We start from the raw sequence: 24,198 nt of genomic DNA, 5'->3' as shown, positions 1-24,198 counted from the left end.
ATGACGTTGCGTTCTGGTCCGCTACTAATGCACCAGTGAGTGTGGACTCTGCTTGTAAAGCATTGCCACCACGGTAGGTCTCTCCCTTGCTTGAGACTCAGCTTTTATCGGACAAGGTTCCTGTAGATGAGGAAGTTGCTGTTCCCCCTGTTACTGATATTCCCTTGAGGACTCTGTCAGATGGAGAGGAGCCTAAAGCTGCTTAGCCTCCTATGGACTTTAATTAAATCATGATGATTTTTTTTAAGGATCTTTGTCCGGATCTTTTTGTAACTGCTGCTCCTCGTTCGCCTAAACGTCAGAGCTTACACTAGGCCTAGCTACTTCGAAGCCGTTGTTTTTAAGCTAGTGCTCTCTCGCTCTCCTAGAGAGCTTTACGTTGGCTAGGCGACTGGTTTTTCACCAGGAGGAGTTTGGGGGATACAGCCTTTGCTTTCCCTTCTTTTAAACTGGTTTATAGAGCGAGAGTCTGATATGACACGAGAGAAGTTCTCGGCTTGGGAGTTCATGCCTCTGCCCAGATAGACTTCTCAATTCTCGTAGACTCTCCCTGGCGCCTGGCCAGGAGACGCTCCAAGTTGTTTACAGGTCAACTTCACAGCTGTTTTCGAGCCTTTGAAGTTTTGCTGTACAATTATGTCACGCATAACAAGGCTTTCAGGGATGGTAAACGGTACCGCCTCAGTCGCTAACCCCGTCTGTTGCCACACCTGCTCCCGTAGACCCTAAATGGGCTTTGCTGCAAGATATGCAGTCCAAGCTTGCGTCCTTGATAGAGGACTTTAATGCGGAGAAGGTTGCTACCGAACCTTCTGGCCAACAACCTTCCAACCGGTCGGTTGTGCGCCCTGTTGACGCTGAGGTAACCTACTCGCGTCTGCCAGTTGAGGTGGTTCCTCCACCGATGCGACCCAGTGTGGGTTGCCAGCCGCACGTTGACGTTAAGCGACGCTCGGAGGTGGTTGTTGACGTTCAGGACGTTCAACAACCAGCAGAGGTGACTTGTTTTGACGCAGTGCGTCAACCTCAGCAACCCGGTAGGGTGTTGACTGCACAACCCAGACGGTCTAGACAGTCTCGGGTTGACGCTGTGCTTCCTCGCGCACCCATGGTTGTTGACAGTTCACAGACTGTGCAGCAGTTCCATGATATTGCGTCCGGCTCCGTCACGCATCCACCAGTGCGACCGGACTCAGCGAGCCAGACGTTGCCCACTCCGTTGCCGTTTCCTCATCAGTTTTCGGATGAGGAACCCTCTGATGAGGACGTTGCTGAACAACAAGACGATCAGCCCCCAGAATAGATCAAGCCCTGCTATCCATCCAGAAGATGCTGAAGAAGGAACGCTGCTCAGTCAGGCTGTGGATGAGTCTGGTAGGGACGCTGTCATCCGTGGAACAGTTTGTGTCACTAGGAAGACTACACCTTCGTCCTCTTCAATACCATCTAGCTTTTCACTAGAAAAAGGACAAGACGCTAGAAGCGGCCTCGATCCCGGTTTCCGAAAAGATAAAGTCTTGTCTGACTTGGTGGAAGGACAATTTCAACCTAAGAGAGGGTCTTCCTCTGGCTGTTCAGACTCCCAACCACGTTCTCTTCTCGGACGCATCGAACGTGGGCTGGGGCGCGACACTAGACGGTCGGGAATGCTCAGGACTGTGGAACTCGAGTCAGAGGAGCATGCATATCAACTGCAAGGAGCTGTTGGCAGTACATCTGGCCTTGAAAAGCTTCAAGTCTCTCCTTCGAGGCAAAGTGGTGGAAGTTAACTCGGACATCACCACGGCCTTGGCGTACATCTCCAAACAAGGAGGTACCCACTCACTGACGTTGTACGAGATCACAAGGGACCTGCTCATCTGGTCAAAAGGTCAAGACATCTCCCTAGTAACGAGGTTCATCCAAGGCGACTTGAACGTCATAGCAGATTGTCTCAGTCGGAAAGGGCAAGTAATTCCAACCGAATGGACCCTCCACAAGGATGTGTGCAAGAGACTTTGGGACACTTGGGGTAAAACCATCCATAGATCTCTTTGCAACCTCGCTGACCAAGAGGCTTCCAATCTATTGCTCTCCAGTCCCGGACCCAGCAGCAATACATATAGATGCTTTCCTCCTAGTTTGGTCACATCTGGATCTCTACGCATTCCCACCGTTCAAGATTGTCAACAAGGTACTGCAGAAGTTCGCCTCTCACGAAGGGACAAGGTTGACGTTAGTTGCTTCCCTCTGGCCCGCGAGAGAATGGTTCACCGAGATACTTCGATGGTTAGAAGACGTTTCCAGTAGTCTTCCTCTAAGGGTAGACCTTCTACGTCAGCCACACGTAAAGAAGGTACTCCAAAGCCTCCACGCTCTTCGTCTGACTGCCTTCAAACTATCGAAAGACTCTCGAGAGCTAGAGGCTTTTCGAAGGAAGCAGCCAGTGCGATTGCTAGAGCAAGGAGAGCTTCTTCCATTAGAGTCTACCAATCGAAGTGGGAAGTCTTCCGAGACTGGTGCAAGTCAGTTTCTGTATCCTCGACCAGTACCTCTGTAGCTCAAATAGCTGTTTTTCTCTTATCCATCCATATACCAAAGGCACTTCCCCCAATTTTTGGGGGGTAGCCGACAACAACAAGAAACAAAACAAAAAAGGGGACCTCTACTCTCTACATTCCTCCAGCCTAACCAGGGACTCAGCCGAGTTCAGCTGGTACTGCTAGGGTGCCACAGCCCAACATCCCACATTTCCACCACAGATGAAGCTTCACACTGCTGAGTCCCCTACTGCTGCTACCTCCGCGGTCATCTAAGGCACCGGAGGAAGCAGCAGGGCCTACCGGAACTGCGTCACAATCGCTCGCCATTCATTCCTATTTCTAGCACGCTCTCTTGCCTCTCTCACATCTATCCTCCTATCACCCAGAGCTTTCTTCACACCATCCATCCACCCAAACCTTGGCCTTCCTCTTGTACTTCTCCCATCAACTCTTGCATTCATCACCTTCTTTAGCAGACAGCCATTTTCCATTCTCTCAACATGGCCAAACCACCTCAACACATTCATATCCACTCTAGCTGCTAACTCATTTCTTACACCCGTTCTCACCCTCACCACTTCGTTCCTAACCCTATCTACTCGAGATACACCAGCCATGCTCCTCAGACACTTCATCTCAAACACATTCAATTTCTGTCTCTCCATCACTTTCATTCCCCACAACTCCGATCCATACATCACAGTTGGTACAATCAGTTTCTCATATAGAACTCTCTTTACATTCATGCCCAACCCTCTATTTTTTACTACTCCCTTAACTGCCCCCAACACTTTGCAACCTTCATTCACTCTCTGACGTACATCTGCTTCCACTCCACCATTTGCTGCAACAACAGACCCCAAGTACTTAAACTGATCCACCTCCTCAAGTAACTCTCCATTCAACATGACATTCAACCTTGCACCACCTTCCCTTCTCGTACATCTCATAACCTTACTCTTACCCACATTTACTCTCAACTTCCTTCTCTCACACACCCTTCCAAATTCTGTCACTAGTCGGTCAAGCTTCTCTTCTGTGTCTGCTACCAGTACAGTATCATCCGCAAACAACAACTGATTTACCTCCCATTCATGATCATTCTCGCCTACCAGTTTTAATCCTCGTCCAAGCACTCGAGCATTCACCTCTCTCACCACTCCATCAACATACAAGTTAAACAACCACGGCGACATCACACATCCCTGTCTCAGCCCCACTCTCACCGGAAACCAATCGCTCATTTCATTTCCTATTCTAACACATGCTTTACTACCTTTGTAGAAACTTTTCACTGCTTGCAACAACCTTCCACCAACTCCATATAACCTCATCACATTCCACATTGCTTCCCTATCAACTCTATCATATGCTTTCTCCAGATCCATAAACGCAACATACACCTCCTTACCTTTTGCTAAATATTTCTCGCATATCTGCCTAACTGTAAAAATCTGATTCATACAACCCCTACCTCTTCTAAAACCACCCTGTACTTCCAAGATTGCATTCTCTGTTTTATCCTTAATCCTATTAATCAGTACTCTACCATACACTTTTCCAACTACACTCAACAAACTAATACCTCTTGAATTACAACACTCATGCACATCTCCCTTACCCTTATATAGTGGTACAATACATGCACAGACCCAATCTACTGGTACCATTGACAACACAAAACACACATTAAACAATCTCACCAACCATTCAAGTACAGTCACACCCCCTTCCTTCAACATCTCAGCTTTCACACCATCCATACCAGATGCTTTTCCTACTCTCGTTTCATCTAGTGCTCTCCTCACTTCCTCTATTGTAATCTCTCTCTCATTCTCATCTCCCATCACTGGCACCTCAACACCTGGAACAGCAATTATATCTGCCTCCCTATCATCCTCAACATTCAGCAAACTTTCAAAATATTCCGCCCACCTTTTCCTTGCCTCCTCTCCTTTTAACAACCTTCCATTTCCATCTTTCACTGTCTCTTCAATTCTTGCGCCGGCCTTCCTTACTCTCTTCACTTCTTTCCAAAACTTCTTCTTATTCTCTTCATATGACTGACCCAGTCCCTGACCCCACCTCAGGTCAGCTGCCCTCTTTGCCTCACGTACCTTGCGCTTTACTTCCACCTTTTGCTCTCTATATTTTTCATACTTCTCTATACTATTACTCTGCAGCCATTCTTCAAAAGCCCTCTTTTTCTCTTCCACTTTTACCTTCACTCCTTCATTCCACCATTCACTGCCCTTCCTCATGCTGCCTCCAACAACCTTCTTGCCACATACATCACTTGCAATCCCAACAAAATTTTCTTTTGCTAACTTCCACTCCTCCTCTAAATTACCAGTTTCTCTTACTCTCACCTCGTCATATGCCATTTTCAACCTTTCCTGATATTTACTTTTTACCCCCGGTTTTATTAGCTCTTCAACCCTCACTAGCTCCCTTTTACATCCACCTACTCTATTCCCCCACTCTTTTGCTACAACTAATTTTCCTTCCACCAAAAAATGATCAGACATGCCGTTAGCCATACCCCTAAACACGTGCACGTCTTTCAATCTTCCAAACATTCTTTTAGTTATCAACACATAATCCATTAATGCCCTTTCTACTACTCTTCCATTTGCCACTCTCACCCATGTATACTTATTTTTATCTTTCTTTTTAAAGAAGCTAGCACTTATTACCATCTCTTGTTCAACACACATATCTACCAGTCTCTCACCACTCTCATTTTCACCTGGTACGCCATACTTCCCAATGACACCTTCTACCTCTCCAGCGCCCACTCTAGCATTTAAGTCACCCATAACAACTACATAATTTCTTCTACCCAGTCCTTCTACACACCTAGTTAATTCACTCCAGAACTCATTCCGCTCTTCTTCACTTTTCTCACTACCTGGCCCATACGCACTGACAAATGCCCAACATTCCCTACCCAACCTAACCCTTACCCACATTAACCTAGATGATATCTCATTCCATTCCACTACTTTACCTGTCATCCATTCACTCAGCAATAAAGCCACACCCTCTCTCGCTCTTCCCCTTTCAATCCCAGACACTCTACCAGACATTTCACCAAACATCACTTCACCCTTTCCTTTCATCTTTGTCTCACACAAGGCCAATACATCCATCCTTCTACTTCTAAACATACTTCCAATCTCACATCTTTTACTCTCTATCGTACTACATCCACGCACATTCAAACACCCCAAAACTAGAGTGCGGGGAGCAGTCACTCTCCCCCCAGCTCCATCTCTTTGTTGCTGTCTCGCAGGATTTTTTATACAGGAGAGGGGGTTCCCAGCCCCCTCGTCCCGTCCCTTTTAGTCGCCTCTTACGACACGCAGGGATAACGTTGGCGCTATTCTAATTGTTTTATGCCCCCGCGGCCTGAGAAAAGGACGATCCCTTTCAGCTCCCACTATCAAGGGCTACAGAAGCATGTTGGCATCGGTCTTCCGGCATAGAGGCTTAGATCTTTCCAAACATAAAGATCTGCAAGACCTCCTTAAGTCTTTTGAGACCACCAAGGAGCGTCGTTTGGCTACCCCTGGATGGAATTTAGACGTGGTACTAAGATTCTTCATATCAGACAGGTTGGAGCCGTTACAATCAGCCTCCCTGAAAGATCTCACTCTTAAGACTCTTTTCCTGGTATGCTTAGCCTCGGCTAAAAGAGTCAGTGAGATTCATGCCTTCAGCAAGAACATAGGATTTTCGTCAGAAAAAGCCACTTGTTCGCTACAACTTGGTTTTCTAGCCAAAAATGAGCTGCCTTCTCGGCCTTGGCCTAAATCTTTCGATATCCCCAGCTTATCGGAGATCGTAGGCAATGAACTAGAAAGTGTCTTATGCCCTGTTAGAGCTCTTAAGTTCTATTTAAAGCGTACTAAACCTTTACAAGGCCAATCTGAAGCTTTATGGTGTTCAGTTAAGAAACCATCCTTGCCTTTGTCAAAGAATGCTTGGTCAGACTTTATCAGATTGTTAATACGAGAAGCTCATTCACATCTGAGTGAGGAAGACCGAACTTTGCTTAAGGTGAAGACGCACGAAGTTAGAGCTGTAACAACTTCCGGGGCCTTTAAGCAAAATATATCTCTGCAAAGTATAATGGACGCAACCTATTGGAGAAGCAAGTCAGTGTTCGCGTCATTTTACTTGAAAGATGTCCAGTCTCTTTACAAGAACTGCTACACACTGGGACCATTCGTAGCAGCGAGTGCAGTAGTGGGTGAGGGCTCAACCACTACAATTCCCTAATTCCATAACCTTTTTAATCTTTCTCTTGAAATGTTTTTATTGTTGTTTTTGGGTTGTCCGGAAGGCTAAGAAGCTTTTCGCATCCTGGTTGATTTGGCGGGTGGTCAAAGTCATTTCTTGAGAAGCGCCTAGATTAGGGGTTTTGATGAGGTCCTGTTGTATGGGTTGCAACCCTTGATACTTCAGATCCTAGGGGTCGATCAGCATCCTAAGAGGATCGCGAGGCTCCGTAAGGAAGACGTACTTAAAAAGGCAGAGTAATTGTTCAAGTCGACTTCCTTACCAGGTACCTATTTATTTTGTTTTTGTTATTTTGATAACTTCTAAAATGAAATAAAAATTCTTAGCTCATAATAATGTAAACATATTTTGCTGGTCTCTACCCACCCTCCTGGGTGTGAATCAGCTATTATAATCACCGGCTAAGTTAAATATTGAAAAATGTTATTTTTATAATAAAATAAATTTTTGAATATACTTACCCGGTGATTATAAATTAAAGGACCCTCCCTTCCTCCCCAATAGAGACGCAGTGGGACGAGGAGAAAATTGAGTTCTTTGTTTACATTGAGTACTGGGTATCTGGACGACAGATGGCGCTGTTGGGCACACCCGCAACCTGTGTAGCGATCGCTGGTGAATTTTACCTTAGAGTTTTCTGTCGAGCAACAGAGTTGCAGCTATTATAATCACCGGGTAAGTATATTCAAAAATTTATTTTATTATAAAAATAACATTTTTCAGAGTTTGATGAATCCTCTCTAATGCACCTTGGCTCTCCAAATGGTAAGCAGTAAACAGTTGTTGTTTCACATCCAACAGTCATTACGTCCTTAAACAGTTTTGATGTGAAATTTGTTTCTCAGTCACTTTGAACGATTTCCGGAATACCAAACTTTAGTAAATAAGTCTAGTAACTTCTCAGTGATTACTTTGGCACTGATGTTCCTAACATATATGGCTTTTGGGTATCTCGCCACGGGACACATCAAGGTTAACATATATTCGTGACTTTTTCGTCCTTGATAAAGGTCCCACAATGTCGATCATTACCTTGCTGAAGGGTTCTCTTCGCACTTCTATTGGGTATAAGGGAGCTTTCTTAATGTACTTGTTGACTTTTCATCCATCTGACATACGTGACATGCACGGAAAAACTGGGTCATGTCTTTATGCATGCCAGGCCAGAAAAAAGTGTTACACAATCTTCTACGTCATCTTCCGTATCCCTATATGTCCCGTCTCGTGCGCTATGGCGATTACCTGTCTTCTCAACAGTGCGGGAATTAATATCTAATGATATATTCCCCATTCAGCATTCTTAGGGATATCAGAAGGTATATGCTTCCTCATAACCAACCCATCCTTAAGAGAATAACAGGTCGGAGACTGCTGTTCCTACGTCTCGTCTACCACACAGTACAATTACTGTTAACCTTTCATCCTTCTATTGTAATACTATCAGCCTTTTCCTACTCACTTGACCTACTGAGTTTTCTATTTCTTCCAGGTCCATTTCTTCTTTGTCCTCTTGTCCACTCGTCTGTCGTTCCTCTTTGGTCAGGCTTACTCGGCAGTTCTCCTCTTGCGTACCATCAAGGGAATCCTCTTCTTTGAAAAACAAATCCTCCAAGTTCATCGCTTCTTTGATTTCTTTTTCTTCCTTATCAGCCAATTTCTTCGTCATACTCCTAGTCATCACACAACTAGGAAACAGATATGGGTAGTCCTTCTTGTGTTCAGTATTGTACATAGAAATCACCCCAAAAATGAAATATTGCATGCAAAAATGTACACTATAGTATAAAATAATTTCTCTCATTTCTTCTTATGACCTCTACAACTACAGTATAATACAGAATATCCAAAGTGAAAAAAAAATCATATCAATATTGGTATTACACAACCTCATCAATAACCTCCCTCTGGTTGCGAGTGATACGGGCCTTTCAGGCGGGGTAGGGGTAGGAATAGATATTCCTTCATCCCTCGATTTTACTTGTCCAGGTTTATGGCACAATTTTGCAACACAACTCGCCACCATCGTTTCGCCATTTTTAAAATCACTACTACACTACATTTGTAACAATCAATCGGTGGCCACTAGCCGTTTTCCCGAGAAAATCATTCAGCTTCCCACCCTTCTCTTATAACTCCATCTATAAGATATTTACATCTACACATTCTCTAACACTGCCTTTCCTCGAGGCTGAACTTTAATCCCGTAGCCACTTGGTCCCAGCAACCAGGAATCATATAAATACAGTGAACCCTCGCTACTTCGCGGTTCGACCATCGCGGATTCACCACTTCGCCGGATTTTTTTCATAACCCATGTATACCGTATACATATATCGCGGATTTTCCGGAAATATAAAAAATACCGCGATGTGACCGATGGTGCGAGATTGGAGAAAGTAAGGAAAATTGAATCATGATTGATTTTCAATATAAATGAAACTTTGAGGAGCAACAAAGATATCATTTGTTAGAGAGATAGAGAGAGGTAAGGAATGAGAGGTAGTGAAAAGTAGCCCACAGAGAGAGAGAGAGGTAGAGAGGTAGAGAGAGAGAGGTAGAGAGAGAGAGAGAGAGAGAGAGAGAGAGAGAGAGAGAGAGAGAGAGAGAGAGAGAGAGAGAGATAGGTAGAGAGAGAGAGGTAGAGAGAGAGAGAGAGAGATAGAGGGGGTTTGAATGTAATAAACAAAAAAATTTGATAGGTTATAACACATTGGTGCTTATGTAATATCAACTGTATACTGTAGACGGTTTGAATAAGTTAAGAAATGGTATAAACGATACTTTGTTAGTGTATTCGTACACACTCAAGAGCGGCAGCTAGATGACAGCTGATCTAATCACAGCCAAAAGTAAAACAAAAAGAAGTCAACAATACTCGATTTTTAAAACACACCCAAAATTTAAAAACAAAAGAACACGCTTTCTTAATGTGCAATTAACTATTTAAAGAGTGGCAATTTTCTAGAATAAAATGATATTTCCCAAAAAATAGTGGTTTGCTGATGAAATCGGATGCCGTATTTTTAGCTATGATTGAAATGGATGTAGACTCGGCCTAATTTTTTTGTTTCGTATTTAATTGACACTAAGAAAACTAATTTTAGTTTCTTCATTTAAATGTAAGTATTGTATAACATGAAGAGAGAGAGAGAGAGAGAGAGAGAGAGAGAGAGAGAGAGAGAGAGAGAGAGAGAGAGAGAGAGAGAGAGAGAGAGAATGAATCAGCTGTTGTAATCAAATGGCGTGTTTTTGTTTCGTGAGAATTTCATCGCCACGACTATAACAACAACATACTGTACTGAACTTTACAGTATTTTACAGACTACTGTAATATGATAAAGTAAAATATTTGTAATCTATTTTATATGAAATGGGGCTATTTTTTTTTTTTTAAATTTACATTTACGTATGTAAAACAACTCTCTCTCTCTCTCTCTCTCTCTCTCTCTCTCTCTCTCTCTCTCTCTCTCTCTCTCTCTCGTAGATTGTTTTCCTGCTTTGCTACGTATGTATGATTTTATATAGATACGGTAAATAATATTTGTAATAACATATTTTATAAAAGCTTTTACTGTAATATCATTATTTATCACTTTCATCATGCGCGTTAAATTCCTTAGTTTGTTTACTGAGCGTACTTTATGACGCCGTCGTTTCAGGCGGCGCCATAAAGAAAAACATTTCATTTGGAAGTCCTAAGAAAAATTAAGTAAAACATTAGTAATAACCAAATCAACATACTGTACTGAATAATCAATATAATCGATGCAAAAACTAACCTATACACAAATGTGTAAATGCGTTTGTATTCGATAGTATCCAGATTTTAAATCGATAGTTGTAAAATATTTACTATCCCATACCTTCACGAGTAATTCTTCGATTGAGGGCAATGGAATTGCACTATCCATAGTGACTGCATTTAACTTCCTATAATCAACACACAATCCTTTTTCCTAACATCTACTATTGGAGAAGCCCAAGGGGATTCGCTCTCCTCGATAATCCCTTGTTCCCTTAATTTACTAGTTTCTCTTTCTATCTCTCCCTGGAAATGAATGGGTACCTTATAAGGCCTTGACCTGATCGGCTACACCTGCCCAGTTTCAATGCTAAAGGAAAATCGATCAATCCGGCCGGGTGGCTCGTCTCCAATTGCAATTACATCGAAATTTTTAAATATTAAACTTAGCCGGTGAATATATAATAGCTGACGTCTCCGGCGGCTCGACAGAAAAACACAAAAACACGTGAGCGATCGCTATGAAGGTTGCGGGTGTGCCCACCAGCGCCAACTATCGGCCAGATACCGCATATACATGTAAACAGCTCCAGTTCTTCTCTGTCGGTCTTGTCGACAAGTTGTTCCATTACTCGCTGTTAACCTGGAGTTTTTCAACAGTCTTGGTGAAGTACTTCTTTTTGGTTTTGAGCTTTCGCAGTGCAGGTGTTTTTATCTTCAATTTAAACTTTTGAACTCTTTTTTGGATAGATTTAATTGTTGATGACTTTGGATTGTTTTTGGACTTTCTTTGACTTTTCAAAATGGCTGACCCTTCTCCAATTCCTAAATTTCGTAAATGTAATGCTAGGGATTGTAACAAACGTCTTCCAAAGGCCTCTCTCGACCCACATACTGTGTGTTCTAATTGTCGGGGTAAAACCTGTCAATTAGGAGATCGGTGTGATGAGTGCGTGGTACTTTCGGAATTCGACTGGCTAGAGTTTGATAAGTATTCTCGTAAGCTAGAGAGAGATAGGGTGAGGAGAAGTTCCTCTAGATCATTAGAATTTTCCTCCTCCCATGCCCCTGAACCTAATCCTTCCCCAGTAGTAGTTGTGCCTGAACCTTCTACTAGCACTCATGAACCATCAATGCGGGATATGTTACGTGCCATTCAAGCTTTGGGCGAGAGAGTTGAATCGTTAGCTACGGACCGTAATCAACTCATGGCGGATGTAAAAGAGTTAAAGTGTCAGAGTGCCACATTAGAAAATCGTGGGGATAAAGTGATTAGTGCGCAAAGTGTTATCAGTGTTGCGACCGAGGGTTCGTCTGTTCGTGCCTGTCGTTCGCCTAGTCCGAGACCTCTTGCAAGCTCCCATGCACCAGGGAGAAGTAATGTCGTAGGACTTATGGGTTCGAGAGGCTTTAACCAACGAACAGACGTTCCCTCTATGGTTTCGGGCGTGTCTCGTCAAGACCGCCCCTACCATAAGACGAGCGAGGCGGTTTTCTCCTCGTCATCCGAAGGCTTCTCGCGTAAGAAACCGTGGAGCAAGGTTTCGAGACCCTTAAAGCGAAAGTCAGTCCCTTCAGGACAGGTCCAGCTTCCTGGTTGTAGCCATTGGGACAGCTCTGACCCTGTGCAGTCATCGGAAGACTGCTCTCCGCCTAAACAGAAGCGTAACACAGGCTCCGAGAGTCTTAGTGTAGGCAATGTTTTGCAGTCACAGACGTTACCCTCGTCTCGAACCGCACCCACTCCCGTTGATCCTAAATGGGTTGTACTGCAAGATATGCAGAATAAGCTTGCCTCTCTTATGGAGGATTATACTGCTGAGCAGGTTCACGATGATCCTCGCCGTTTAACTGATCGAGATCCTGGCTGTCAGCCGCCCAAACGAGCCTTTGCTCGTCCTGTTGACGTTGACGGTACAAAGTCACGTCAGTCACGTGACGTAGAGCCTCACTCGATGCAGTCCCGTGTTGACTTTCAGCCGCTTGTGGACGTTCAGCCGCTGCCGCATGCTCGTGTTGACGTTCAGGACGTTCGCCAACCAGCGAAGTTGACTTGTTTTGACGTTGAGCGTCAAGCACCGCAGTCAAGAGTTGTTTTGACTGCTCAGTCTAGGCAGTCAAGGCAGTCTCGAGTTGACGTCGAGCGTCCTCCCGCTCCTGTTGTTGTTGCTAGTCAGTCCGTTAAGCAGTTACATAACGTAGCGTCCTGGACTGCTACTGATGCTCCTGTGCGTGTGGACTCTGCTTGTCAAGCATTGCCACCAAGGCAGGTCTCTCCCTTGCTTGAGACTCATCAGTTGTCGGACGAGGTTCCTTCAGATGAGGACGTTGCTGATCCTCATCCTGATGATAATCCTTTGTACGTTTTGTCAGATGTAGAAGAACCTAAGGCTGTTCAACCTTCGATGGATTTTAAGAAGATCATGATGATTTTCAAGGATCTTTTTCCAGATCATTTTGTTGCTGTTGCTCCTCGTTCGCCTCCGTCTGAGTTTGCTCTACGCTTAGCTGCTACCAAGCCTGCCTTTACTAAGCTAGTGCTTTCTAAGAGGGCTTTACGTCTTCTAGGCGACTGGTTGGATACCAGGAGGAGTTTGGGGAAGACGGCCTTTGCCTTCCCACCTTCTAAGCTTGCTTATAGATCGAGCGTCTGGTATGACACGGGAGAAGTTCTCGGCTTGGGAGTCCCTGCCTCTGCCCAGGGTGACTTCTCAAGCCTCGTAGACTCTCCCCGTCGCCTGGCCATGAGACGCTCGAAGATTTGTTGGTCCTCCTCGGACCTTGACCATCTACTTAAAAGCGTATACAGGGCCTTTGAAGTTTTTAACTTTCTTGATTGGTCTTTAGGATCATTAAGTAGGAAGATCTCGTCTGCCGACCAAGATGTATCCTTACTTATCATGTCCTGTATGGACAAAGCCATCCGCGATGGCTCCAATGAGCTCGCCTCCACCTTTACGTCGGGAGTCTTGAAGAAGAGAGAAACCCTTTGCTCTTTCCTTTCAGCAGGAGTTACTCCCTGTCAGAGATCGGAACTGCTCTTTGCTCCCTTATCGGCTGCCTTGTTTCCACAACAGCTGGTTACGATGGAGACCACGAAGTCCGTCTTAGCAGCGGTCAGAGAGGGAGACAGGATGGTCTCTCTCGACCTACGAGATGCGTACTTCCACATTCCTATACACCCGGATTCCCAACCGTTTCTTAGGTTTGTTTACAGGAATGTGGTGTACCAGTTTCGAGCCCTGTGCCTTGGCCTCAGTCCTGCTCCTCTCGTGTTTACGAGGCTCATGAGGAATGTGGCAAAATTCCTTCATCTATCGGGTATCCGAGCCTCCCTGTACTTGGACGACTGGCTTCTCAGAGCATCGTCCAGTCATCGCTGTCTGCAGGATCTACATTGGACGTTGGGTCTGGCCAAGGAGTTGGGACTTTTGGTCAACTTAGAAAAGTCCCAACTGATCCCATCCCAAACTATTCTATATTTGGGGATGGAGATTCGCAGTCTAGTTTTTCGGGCTTTTCCGCCTGCCACCCGAATAGAACAAGCCCTGCTCAAAGTCCAACTAATGCTGAAGAGAGAACGTTGTTCAGTAAGGAGTTGGATGAGTCTCGTAGGGACTCTCTCATCCCTGGAGCAGTTTGTCTCGCTAGGGAGACTGCACCTTCGGCCTCTCCAGTTCCATTTAGCCTCTCACTGGAACAAGGGCAAGACTTTAGAGACGGTATCAATCCCGGTCTACGAACCAGTAAAAGCATGCCTGAACTGGTGGCACAGCAATATCAGCTGAGAGAGGGCCTGTCCCTAGCAGTCAAGAACCCAAACCACGTGTTATTCTCAGACGCGTCGGATTTGGGTTGGGGTGCGACCCTGGACGGTCGGGAATGCTCGGGTCTGTGGACCTCAGTTCAGAAGAGCATGCACATCAACGGCAAGGAGCTATTAGCAGTCCACTTGGCCTTGATGAATTTCGAGAACATTCTTCGAAACAAAGTGGTAGAGGTCAATTCAGACAACACCACAGCTTTGGCATACATCTCCAAGCAAGGAGGCACTCACTCCCACACGCTGTACGTGATCGCAAGGGACCTCCTCATATGGTAAAAAAATCGAGGCATCTCCCTGTTGACAAGGTTTATCCAGGGGGACTTGAACGTCTTAGCAGACTGTCTCAGTCGGAGGGGTCAGGTGATACCCACGGAATGGACCCTCCACAAGGACTTGTGCAAGAGTCTTTGGGCGATTTGGGGTCAACCCACCATAAACCTCTTTGCCACCTCGTTGACCAAATGGCTCCCAATCTATTGCTCGCCAGTCCCAGATCCAGAGGCGATCCACATAGACGCGTTTCTACTGGACTTGTCTCACCAGGACTTGTATGCATTCCCACCATTCAAGATAGTCAACAAGGTACTGCAGAAGTTCGCCTCTCACGAAGGGACAAGGTTGACGTTGGTTGCTCCCCTCTGGCCCGCGAGAGAGTGGTTCACTGAGGTACTTCAATGGCTGGTAGACATTCCAAGGAGTCTTCCTCTAAGGGTAGATCTCTTACGTCAGCCCCACGTAAAGGATGTTCATCAAAGCCTCCCCGCGCTTCGTCTGACTGCCTTCAGACTATCGAAAGACTCTCAAGAGCTCGAGGCTTTTCGAAGGAGGCAGCCAGTGCGATTGCGAGAGCGAGGAGAGCTTCTACCATCAAAGTATACCAGTCGAAGTGGGAAGTCTTTCGAGACTGGTGCAAGTCAGCATCTGTGTCCTCTTCCAGTACCTCTGTAGCCCAAATCGCAGATTTTCTGTTACATCTGAGAAATGTTCGCTCCCTCTCAGCACCCACTATTAAGTGCTACAGGAGCATGTTGGCTTCGGTCTTTCGACATAGAGGCTTAGATCTTTCCAACAATAAAGATCTCCAAGATCTCCTTAAGTCTTTCGAGACCTCTAAGGAACGTCGTATGGCAACTCCTGGATGGAACTTAGACGTGGTCCTAAGGTTCCTGATGTCAGACAGGTTTGAGCCATTACATTCAGCCTCCCTGAAGGATCTCACCCTCAAGACGCTTTTCCTAGTGTGCTTGGCTTCGGCTAAAAGGGTCAGTGAAATTCATGCCTTCAGTAAGAACATCGGCTTTTCCACAGATAAAGCCACATGTTCACTTCAACTTGGTTTCCTGGCCAAAAATGAACTGCCTTCTCGTCCTTGGCCTAAGTCTTTTGACATACCTTGCCTGTCAGAGATCGTAGGCAACGAACTTGAAAGAGTACTGTGTCCAGTTAGAGCTCTTAAGTTCTACTTAGCTCGTACTAAGTCCTTACGAGGTGGATCTGAGGCCTTATGGTGCTCAGTTAAGAAGCCATCATTACCTATGTCAAAGAATGCCTTGTCATATTTTATCAGATTTTTAATCCGAGAGGCTCATTCTCACTTGAATGAAACAGACCGATGCTTGCTTAAAGTTAAGACACACGAAGTAAGAGCTATAGCAACTTCCGTGGCATTTAAGCAAAATAGATCTCTGCGAAGTATTATGGACGCGACCTTTTGGAGAAGCAAGTCGGTATTCGCGTCATTTTACTTAAAAGATGTCCAGACTCTTTATGAGGACTGCTACACACTGGGTCCATTCGTTGCAGCGAGTGCAGTAGTGGGTGAGGGTTCTACCACTACATTCCCTTAATTCCAATATCCTTTTGATCTGTCTCTTGAAATGTTTTTAATCTTGTTTTTGGGTTGTACGGAAGGCTAAGAAGCCTTTCGCATCCTGGTTGATTTGGCGGGTGGTCAAATGTCATTTCTTGAGAGCGCCCAGATTAGGGGTTTGATGAGGTCCTGTTGTATGGGTTGCCGCCCTTGATACTTCAGCTCCTGGAAGTCTTTCAGCATCCTAAGAGGATGGCTGGGCTTCGTGAGGAAGACAAGACTAACAAGGCAGAGTAATCGTCAAAGTCATCTTCCTTACCAGGTACCTATATATATTTGGGTTTTGTTATGATATAACTGTCAAAAACTCTAAGCATATACGCTGTAAACTGTATTAATACTGGTCTCTACCCACCACCATGGGTGTGAATCAGCTATTATATATTCACCGGCTAAGTTTAATATTTAAAAATGATATTTTGATTATAAAATAAATTTTTGAATATACTTACCCGGTGAATATATAAATTATAGAGACCCAGCGGGATGAGAAGAACTGGAGCTGTTTACATGTATATGCGGTATCTGGCCGATAGTTGGCGCTGGTGGGCACACCCGCAACCTTCATAGCGATCGCTCGCGAGTTTTTGTGTTTTTCTGTCGAGCCGCCGGAGACGTCAGCTATTATATATTCACCGGGTAAGTATATTCAAAAATTTATTTTATAATCAAAATATCATATTTATTAACAATGTTACTAACTACGGGCTGATATTCTGGCAGACATAGTTTTCGTGCTTGCATAATAAAGTTCTGAGTGCGTTCATCCCTGCGGGCTGGAGTTGTGGCTCCCAAGATACCATTATTAGTTATTTCACACACAGAATCACTTCCTAACACAACTCTTTTATGTGACAAATTAACTATTGTAATATCCGCTTTGTTCTCTTTTATTTCTGACAAGCCCTCTAAGACTATGTGTGCCCATTTGTCATGGGGTTTAACTAAGGCCTTCGTTCCCTCTGGGAGAGGTTGACACGGGGTCACTGATACGCTCGTTAGTGTCTGGGGTGGCAATAGTTTTCCTCTTTCAAATACAGCTGTTACGTTATCTACTTGTCTCTCACTTCCCACACAAGCACTTACTCTCTCATGACTTTCTATTGTCAAAATGAACCCTCTTGCTTTTACTGTTACAGTATTCTATCTTTTTCCCACAAATATATATTTGATCACTCATTATAAAATCCAAACCAAGTAAAGTCTTGATTCCTGGAATTCCCAAGGTGGGCAAGACAAAAAAAACATGTGTAAACTTCACAGATCTCACCTTAAAGTTGATGATCGTTGTATTACTTGCCTGTAGTTTATTTCCTCCTGGTGTGTCGAGGGTGATGGATGGTGCTGACTGTGGTGGGTTTGAGGAGATTACTTATTCAAAAAGCGAAATGTTGGCTCCTGTGCCAATCAGCACTCGAATGGACTTATCTGGTAGGTCAATCCTGACTGCTAAAATTCCGAGCAGCCCATTAGGATCCCGACACGGGCTAACGACATAGCTTGCAATACCGCTGCCCCCTGCTCTTGTCTCTAATGCTGCGGGGGTGATGTCGGGATACCGAGGGGCCCACCACTGCCTGTTCGACTGCTTCTGTTGTCATTTTGGGGACATTGATCTCTCCCTACCTCTCTTTCCTTTTCCTCGGATATTGGGCGGGGGTTGGTGCGCGTTTGCCACAACCTGCCCACCCTCGGCGTTTTTTGTTGGGCACTCTCGAGATAGATGACCGTAGGCCTGACAAGTGTAACAGTGGGGGCATCCGTGGGTAGGGCACTCCACTCGTTGGTTCCCTTCTCCCCCACATTGCCAACATATAAAGACTCTTCTCACCTGACTTCGTTCTCCCCTCCCCCGGTTTGTGGTATGATGGCTGCCTCTTATTGCATATGTTCTCATGGCTGCCACCTTTCCAGAATTGGGGCAGTTTTTCTCCATAATTTTTTCTTCTAGCAAACTGTCTAGAATGTTTTGTATGGCTATCACTACAGCTGCTAAAAAGCAATTGTCATAAAAAAATATCCACATAAATACAGGTTTACTAATCTGTGAATATGTTTACGGACAATTGCTTTTTATCACCTTCTGGGAGATTGGCACTCCGTGTAGCAAACAAATCAAAATACGAGTTGCAAAACTGAGAAATTAACTCGACTAGGTTACCTAACCTATTTTCTAAGTCCTGCTTTCGTTGTTCTCGTCTATATTCTTCATCGACATCACTATAACCAACTGCACCTTCGTTTTCATCTCCCGCAGCAGCAGTGTTTGCTATGTTAGTCCTCGTAGATCTAAGTATTTTAAACTTTTAGTTTACCAGCTAAAAGAACAACTTCGCTCACAGAATACACAAACAGACGTATTCTTTCACGTGACACCAATTATGTCCCATGTAGACGGATAATGAGACATCGGAACATGGGTTTTTTCACTTTATTATAATGAGGATTGTGAATACACTTTACACAGCCCGATACTCTTCAGACGAGTACCTTCTTATTCTTGTGATCGCTCAAGTGGTGCTGCCACACCTTTTGAGGAATTCATACATTGTTTGTCTGTCAATATGATGAATTGTTAGATTTTGTGGAAATCTCCACTATAATGGAAATATACTTTCACCATTAGGCTTAAAACACGTCGCCTGTCAGACTTAACGCACGTCACCTTTAACAGAGTTCAGTGAACGCGCACAACAGTTTATGACAGTCATAGTACTCTTTAAAAGGTCATCATTAATCTCACTGTATAAAACTCATACTTCTACTTATTTTTCATACAAGGCTTAGGATATATATATATAATTATGCATACATACATATACCAAGGCACTTCCCCCAATTTTAGGGGGTAGCCGACATCAAACAAATGAAACAAAAAAGGAGACCTCTCCTCTCTACGTTCCTCCCTGCCTGACAAGGGACTGAACCGAGTTCGGCTGGTACTGCTAGGGTTCCACAGCCCACCCTCACCCGTTATCCACCACAGATGAATATAATATATATATATATATATATATATATATATATATATATATATATATATATATATGTATATATACATATACACACATACATACATACATACATGTGTATATATGTATTTGCAATATCTGGGTCTAACCTTTGACCAAAATTTGACTTAGGATTTGCATCTCAGAAATCTGTAAGTTAAATGTTTAGAGATTTTACATATTTTAAAAGTTTTGGCTGATACATCTTGAGGAGCAGATCATCAGACACTACTGAGACTGTAAATCCCGTATTTCATTGAAACTTCCATATGGATGTGAAATATATTCATAAGCTTCCCGTGGAAATTTGAAGTTTTTAGATTCCATTCACCATGTTGGCATCAGATTAGCTACTGGTGCTTTTATTTCACCCCCCCCTTCCCTAGTTTGTTAGTCGACTTAGGAGAGTGACCTCTGACCTTAGATTGCCAATCTGCTATGATTTGATATTGGTATAGGTTACAGAGTGTCTCTAATTCACTGTTCTTACATATATATAGAAATTCTTTTCCTACTATGAGGCTTATTATACATCCCCAAAGTCATATGAATTCAGAGTGAAACATTTGCATAATAGCCTGAATCTTTCTAGGGGTGGTGTACAATCTTTCAATTTATGTTACCCCTCCCTGGACACTTCCAGAGATTGCCTTCTGTAAATATTTTACTGGCTCTTAAGGCAACATGGTAAATGCAGAAAATTGATCTACCTTTGTAGAACATGTGCAACAGCATATGGATACTGACTTTATGTTTATAGATGGCTCCAAGTCTAGTGCTAGCATTGGATTTGTTTTGTCCAATAATTCTTTTAATTGTAAACATGCTCTCCCTTTAGCATCATATTTCTTTAAAGCAGAGTTATATATTATTATGACTGCTACTTAAGGGTACCTGACACTTGCACGCATTCGTAGCACGCACTGGCACGCATTGATGCGCGAACTCGCGTGAACGAGTCATGAAATTGTCGTGAACAGTGCGGGAACGATGCGTGGAATGCGTGCCATGCGTGCCCAGAACTTTGAAATGTTTAAAGTTTATGGCACGCATTGGCACGCACAAAATAGTCGTGAAATAGTCGTGAACGATGCGCGAACTGGAGTGAACTGGAGTGAACAGTGCGGGAACTGGCGTGAACTGGCGTGAACTGGAGTGAACGATGCGGGAAGTGGCGTGAACTTTATAATGAAGAGAAGCAAAAAGGAAACGAAAAAATTAATGAAAAGGAAAGAAAAATAAACCTAATAAATTTTTATATTTGCTGTTTTAATGTGAAAAAAAAATGATATCTTATTTCAAACTATTTCTATAACTTGATAATGAAGAGAAACAAAAAGGAAACGAAAAAAATAATGAAAAGGAAAGAAAAATAAACCTAATAAATGTTTATATTTGCTGTTTTAATGTGAAAAAAAAAATGATATCTTATTTCAAACTATTTCTATAACTTTATAATGAAGAGAAACAAAAAGGAAACGAAAAAATTAATGAAAAGGAAAGAAAAATAAACCTAATAAATTTTTATATTTGCTGTTTTAATGTGAAAAAAAAATGATATCTTATTTCAAACTATTTCTATAACTTTATAATGAAGAGAAACAAAAAGGAAAGGAAAATTAATGAAAAGGAAAGAAAAATAAACCTAATAAATGTTTATATTTGCTGTTTTAATGTGAAAAAAAATTATATCTTATTTCAAACTACAGTATTTCTATAACTTTATAATGAAGAGACAAAAAGGAAACGAAAAAATTAATGAAAAGGAAAGAAAAATATAAACCTAATAATTGTTTATATTTGCTGTTTGAATGTAAAAATAAAATGATGTCTTATTTCATGCACACACTTATTTTCCTCTTTTACCAATCAAGAGCCAAAACTTTTGTTTTAAATAAAAATGAACTGAAAAATAAACCCAAGAAATTTTTAAGTTTGCTGTTTGAATGTAAAAATAAAATGATGTTTTATTTCATCAACATACTTATTCTTCTTTATTACCTTAAAATGAAGAGCAAAACAAATTTTTTCTGTTTGCTGTTTTAATGTAAAAATAAAATGATTTCTTATTTCAACACACTTTTTTCTCTATCACCTTAAAATCAACAGCCTAAAAACTTTTCATGTTTGCTGCTTTTAATGTTAAAATAAAATGCTTTCTTAATACTTGTACATATTTTATGTCTGCTATTTATATGTAAATCAAATGCTTTCTTATTGAAACAAAAATAAAGGGCAACAAAAAATACAAACGAAAATGATACGTTTCTTCTCCTCAATGCAATGGTGTCTCTGACAGAAAGCATTGTTGTCTCTTCCGAAGCCAATCCAAGAATGTCCTCGAGTTGGAAAAGCCCCGTTTTTATATGGAGTGGCCAATTCGTGAACTGGCGTGAACGATACGTGAATGATGCGGAATGATGCTGAAAGATGAGTGAACGTGTCGTGAACTTCTCGTGAACTAGGCGTGCCAATTTGTGCCATGGTGTGAACGTCGCGTGAACTTGTCGTGAACGATGCGCGAACTGGAGTGAACTGGTCGTGAACAGTGCGGGAAAAACCCCAGTGCGTGGCAAAAATGCGCGCAAGTGTCAGGCAGGCTTTAGAAAATAGCAATAATGAAAGAGGTAATTTTACCCATTTTAGTCATGGAAAATATGTCTTGTAGGCATTGACTGTTTTTAATCTAATCAATCCTTTAGCTTTAAAAATTTTAGAGTGGCTGTATATTTGTAACACTGCAATCAAGGAGGTTCAGTTTTGCTGGGTTCCTGCTCAAGTTGGTTTGTCAGGAAGTGAAGAGGCAGACAAACTAGCAAAAGAGGAATGATAGTGAGAGGATTTTTTTTATATTTTTTTATTATATGTTCAGAGGTCATTGAGTTGGCACTTGCAGTTAATAGCATTTTTTATTAAAAAGTAAGTAAAGAAATAATACTGTAGATTTTAGTTTAATGATCATTTTTTTATTATGTAACAATTAATTTCTATTCCATTTCAGGTGGGTATTGGGGTGGATAGAACTTTGTATGCAAAAGAACCTGGAACTGTCATCATGACCACAGAAAAAGTGAATCCTAACTGGAATCATAAGGAAATCAAAAGATTTTACGCTGAATATCAAGATGACGATACTCCAATTTACAAGACTTATTTCCACATTTTGCCAAAGCCTCTGCCTAATAAATTCAAGCTTGTTGAACAAATTTAATAGTACTTAAACATTTTAGCTAAATTGCATATACAGTATGTGTATAGTATACTATAATAATAAAATCGAGACCTGTAATTATAATGATGTAATAAAGTGCTATTGTTGAGTTTTTAGTTTGTACATTGCCTCAACTTTTAGGGTCTTGGTCGGTTGGGTATTGGATGTACAGCACATTATTTCAGTTAAATTTCCCAGGATTTATGTGCTCTTAATTCGAAGAGAGAAAAACTGGTGAAGATGCAAAATAGATAGAAATAATTTTTCCGCAGTTTGCTTGTTTAAAAGTATCTTATGAGTAGCAGAGGCTGTCTAATTGTTTTATGCCTATAAAACTCTACCAAAGCATTGGATTTGGATCGTATTTGGAAATTACCTATTTGAAGTCACAGACTAATCAGTAAAAATATGTAGTAATGTCTAATGCATACTCAAGGAAGTTATCAGAGTAAATTAAGATAATTTAAAGCTCCCAGAAAGAGGTTAGTTTCGACATAAACAATGACATCAGACGTAAAAGTGGGGTTCCCAGTAGTTGAAACAAATATTAGACCCTCGTACAATAAGCAATACCTTGAGTAGGATATGTAATAATTATTGAGATTGTTAGATAATGTACTATAAATGGATGATAAACAAATCTATCTGTACAGTCAGAGTAAATGAATAAAGAAATTGTTATAAGTAGTTGAAACTACTTATTTGCTTCTTCTTCGCACCTAAAAAGGTGACCCTAGCAGTTGAAATGAATGATAGAAACACAAATATAAATTGAAACATACAAAAAAATATACTTGCCATAGAAAGTATCATTATGATTGAAAGCAGTAGGTAGATTACAGTCATTGCACTAAGATCATTGCTAAAATAGACGCTTGACTGCAGTATGCCAAAAAAAAAAAAAAAAAGAATCATGCACTAAATATTGTCATATAAAGGATTATTAAGGGGTTACACAAGCACAAAATGATGTAGACATAAGGACAGAGGTGGTCTTTACAGGGATAATACCTGTGCTCTAATGAAAAATATGTTAAAGATAAATATAAGAATATTTTGTTTATAGTGAGGCCTTTCTAACAAGAATAAATATGTTTCCCTGATAGACTATCGCAGACTAGCTATAATGAACAGTTTTAACTTATTTTACTTACCTTATGTATATAATTATATATATATATATATATATATATATATATATATATATATATATATATATTATTTATATATATATTACGGCCAGCGAATTACGTAAATTCCAGAGCTCCAAAACTCACCTTGGTTATTTTACATAACGGATTTTGAGCGAAGCGAAAAATCTATTTTTGGGTGAGATAGCCATGGCGTCCTGATGGAAGGTTCCTTTTTGGTAGCTTCTTTGGGTATATAAACTACTAGATATTCCCAGAGAATTTAACCACAGGTTATCACAGAATTCTAACTTCTGGAGCGAGTATCCTAAAGGTTTCCCTTTAAGACATCGTATATCAACAGGGGACGCATGTATTAACGCGCTACATAGCTATCTGCACCCCACATAGAGTTAACACTTCGATGTGTAGGGGTGGAGAATAGCTGGGGAGCCGTTCCACAGCTAATCTCGTCCGTGGCTACTTTTGGTACTCGAGACGTAAACAAACGGGCGCCATTGCTAAATGACGTCACGTCTGTCCTCATCCTGAAGCCAGTTGCTTGCCGATCATCATGATAC

At 42.2% G+C, this 24,198-nt stretch overlaps 1 protein-coding gene across 1 annotated transcript in view; it reads left to right on the top strand.

Moving 5' to 3' along the window:
• Positions 1-22,596, top strand: part of mRpL27 (mitochondrial ribosomal protein L27) — a 79,677-nt gene extending 57,081 nt beyond the window's left edge. Inside the window, exon 3 of the mRNA XM_068376217.1 lies at positions 22,278-22,596. Within this exon, the coding sequence (XP_068232318.1) occupies positions 22,278-22,487 (210 nt within the window). The 3' untranslated portion in view covers positions 22,488-22,596. The remainder of the gene's footprint in view (positions 1-22,277) is intronic.
• The last annotated feature ends 1,602 nt before the right edge of the window (positions 22,597-24,198 follow it).

This window comes from Palaemon carinicauda, chromosome 1 (genome assembly GCF_036898095.1).
Source record: "Palaemon carinicauda isolate YSFRI2023 chromosome 1, ASM3689809v2, whole genome shotgun sequence".
NCBI classification, from domain to species: domain Eukaryota; kingdom Metazoa; phylum Arthropoda; class Malacostraca; order Decapoda; family Palaemonidae; genus Palaemon; species Palaemon carinicauda.
The sequence above is the reverse complement of the archived record's forward strand: the minus strand, read 5'-3'. Positions and strand labels throughout refer to the sequence as shown.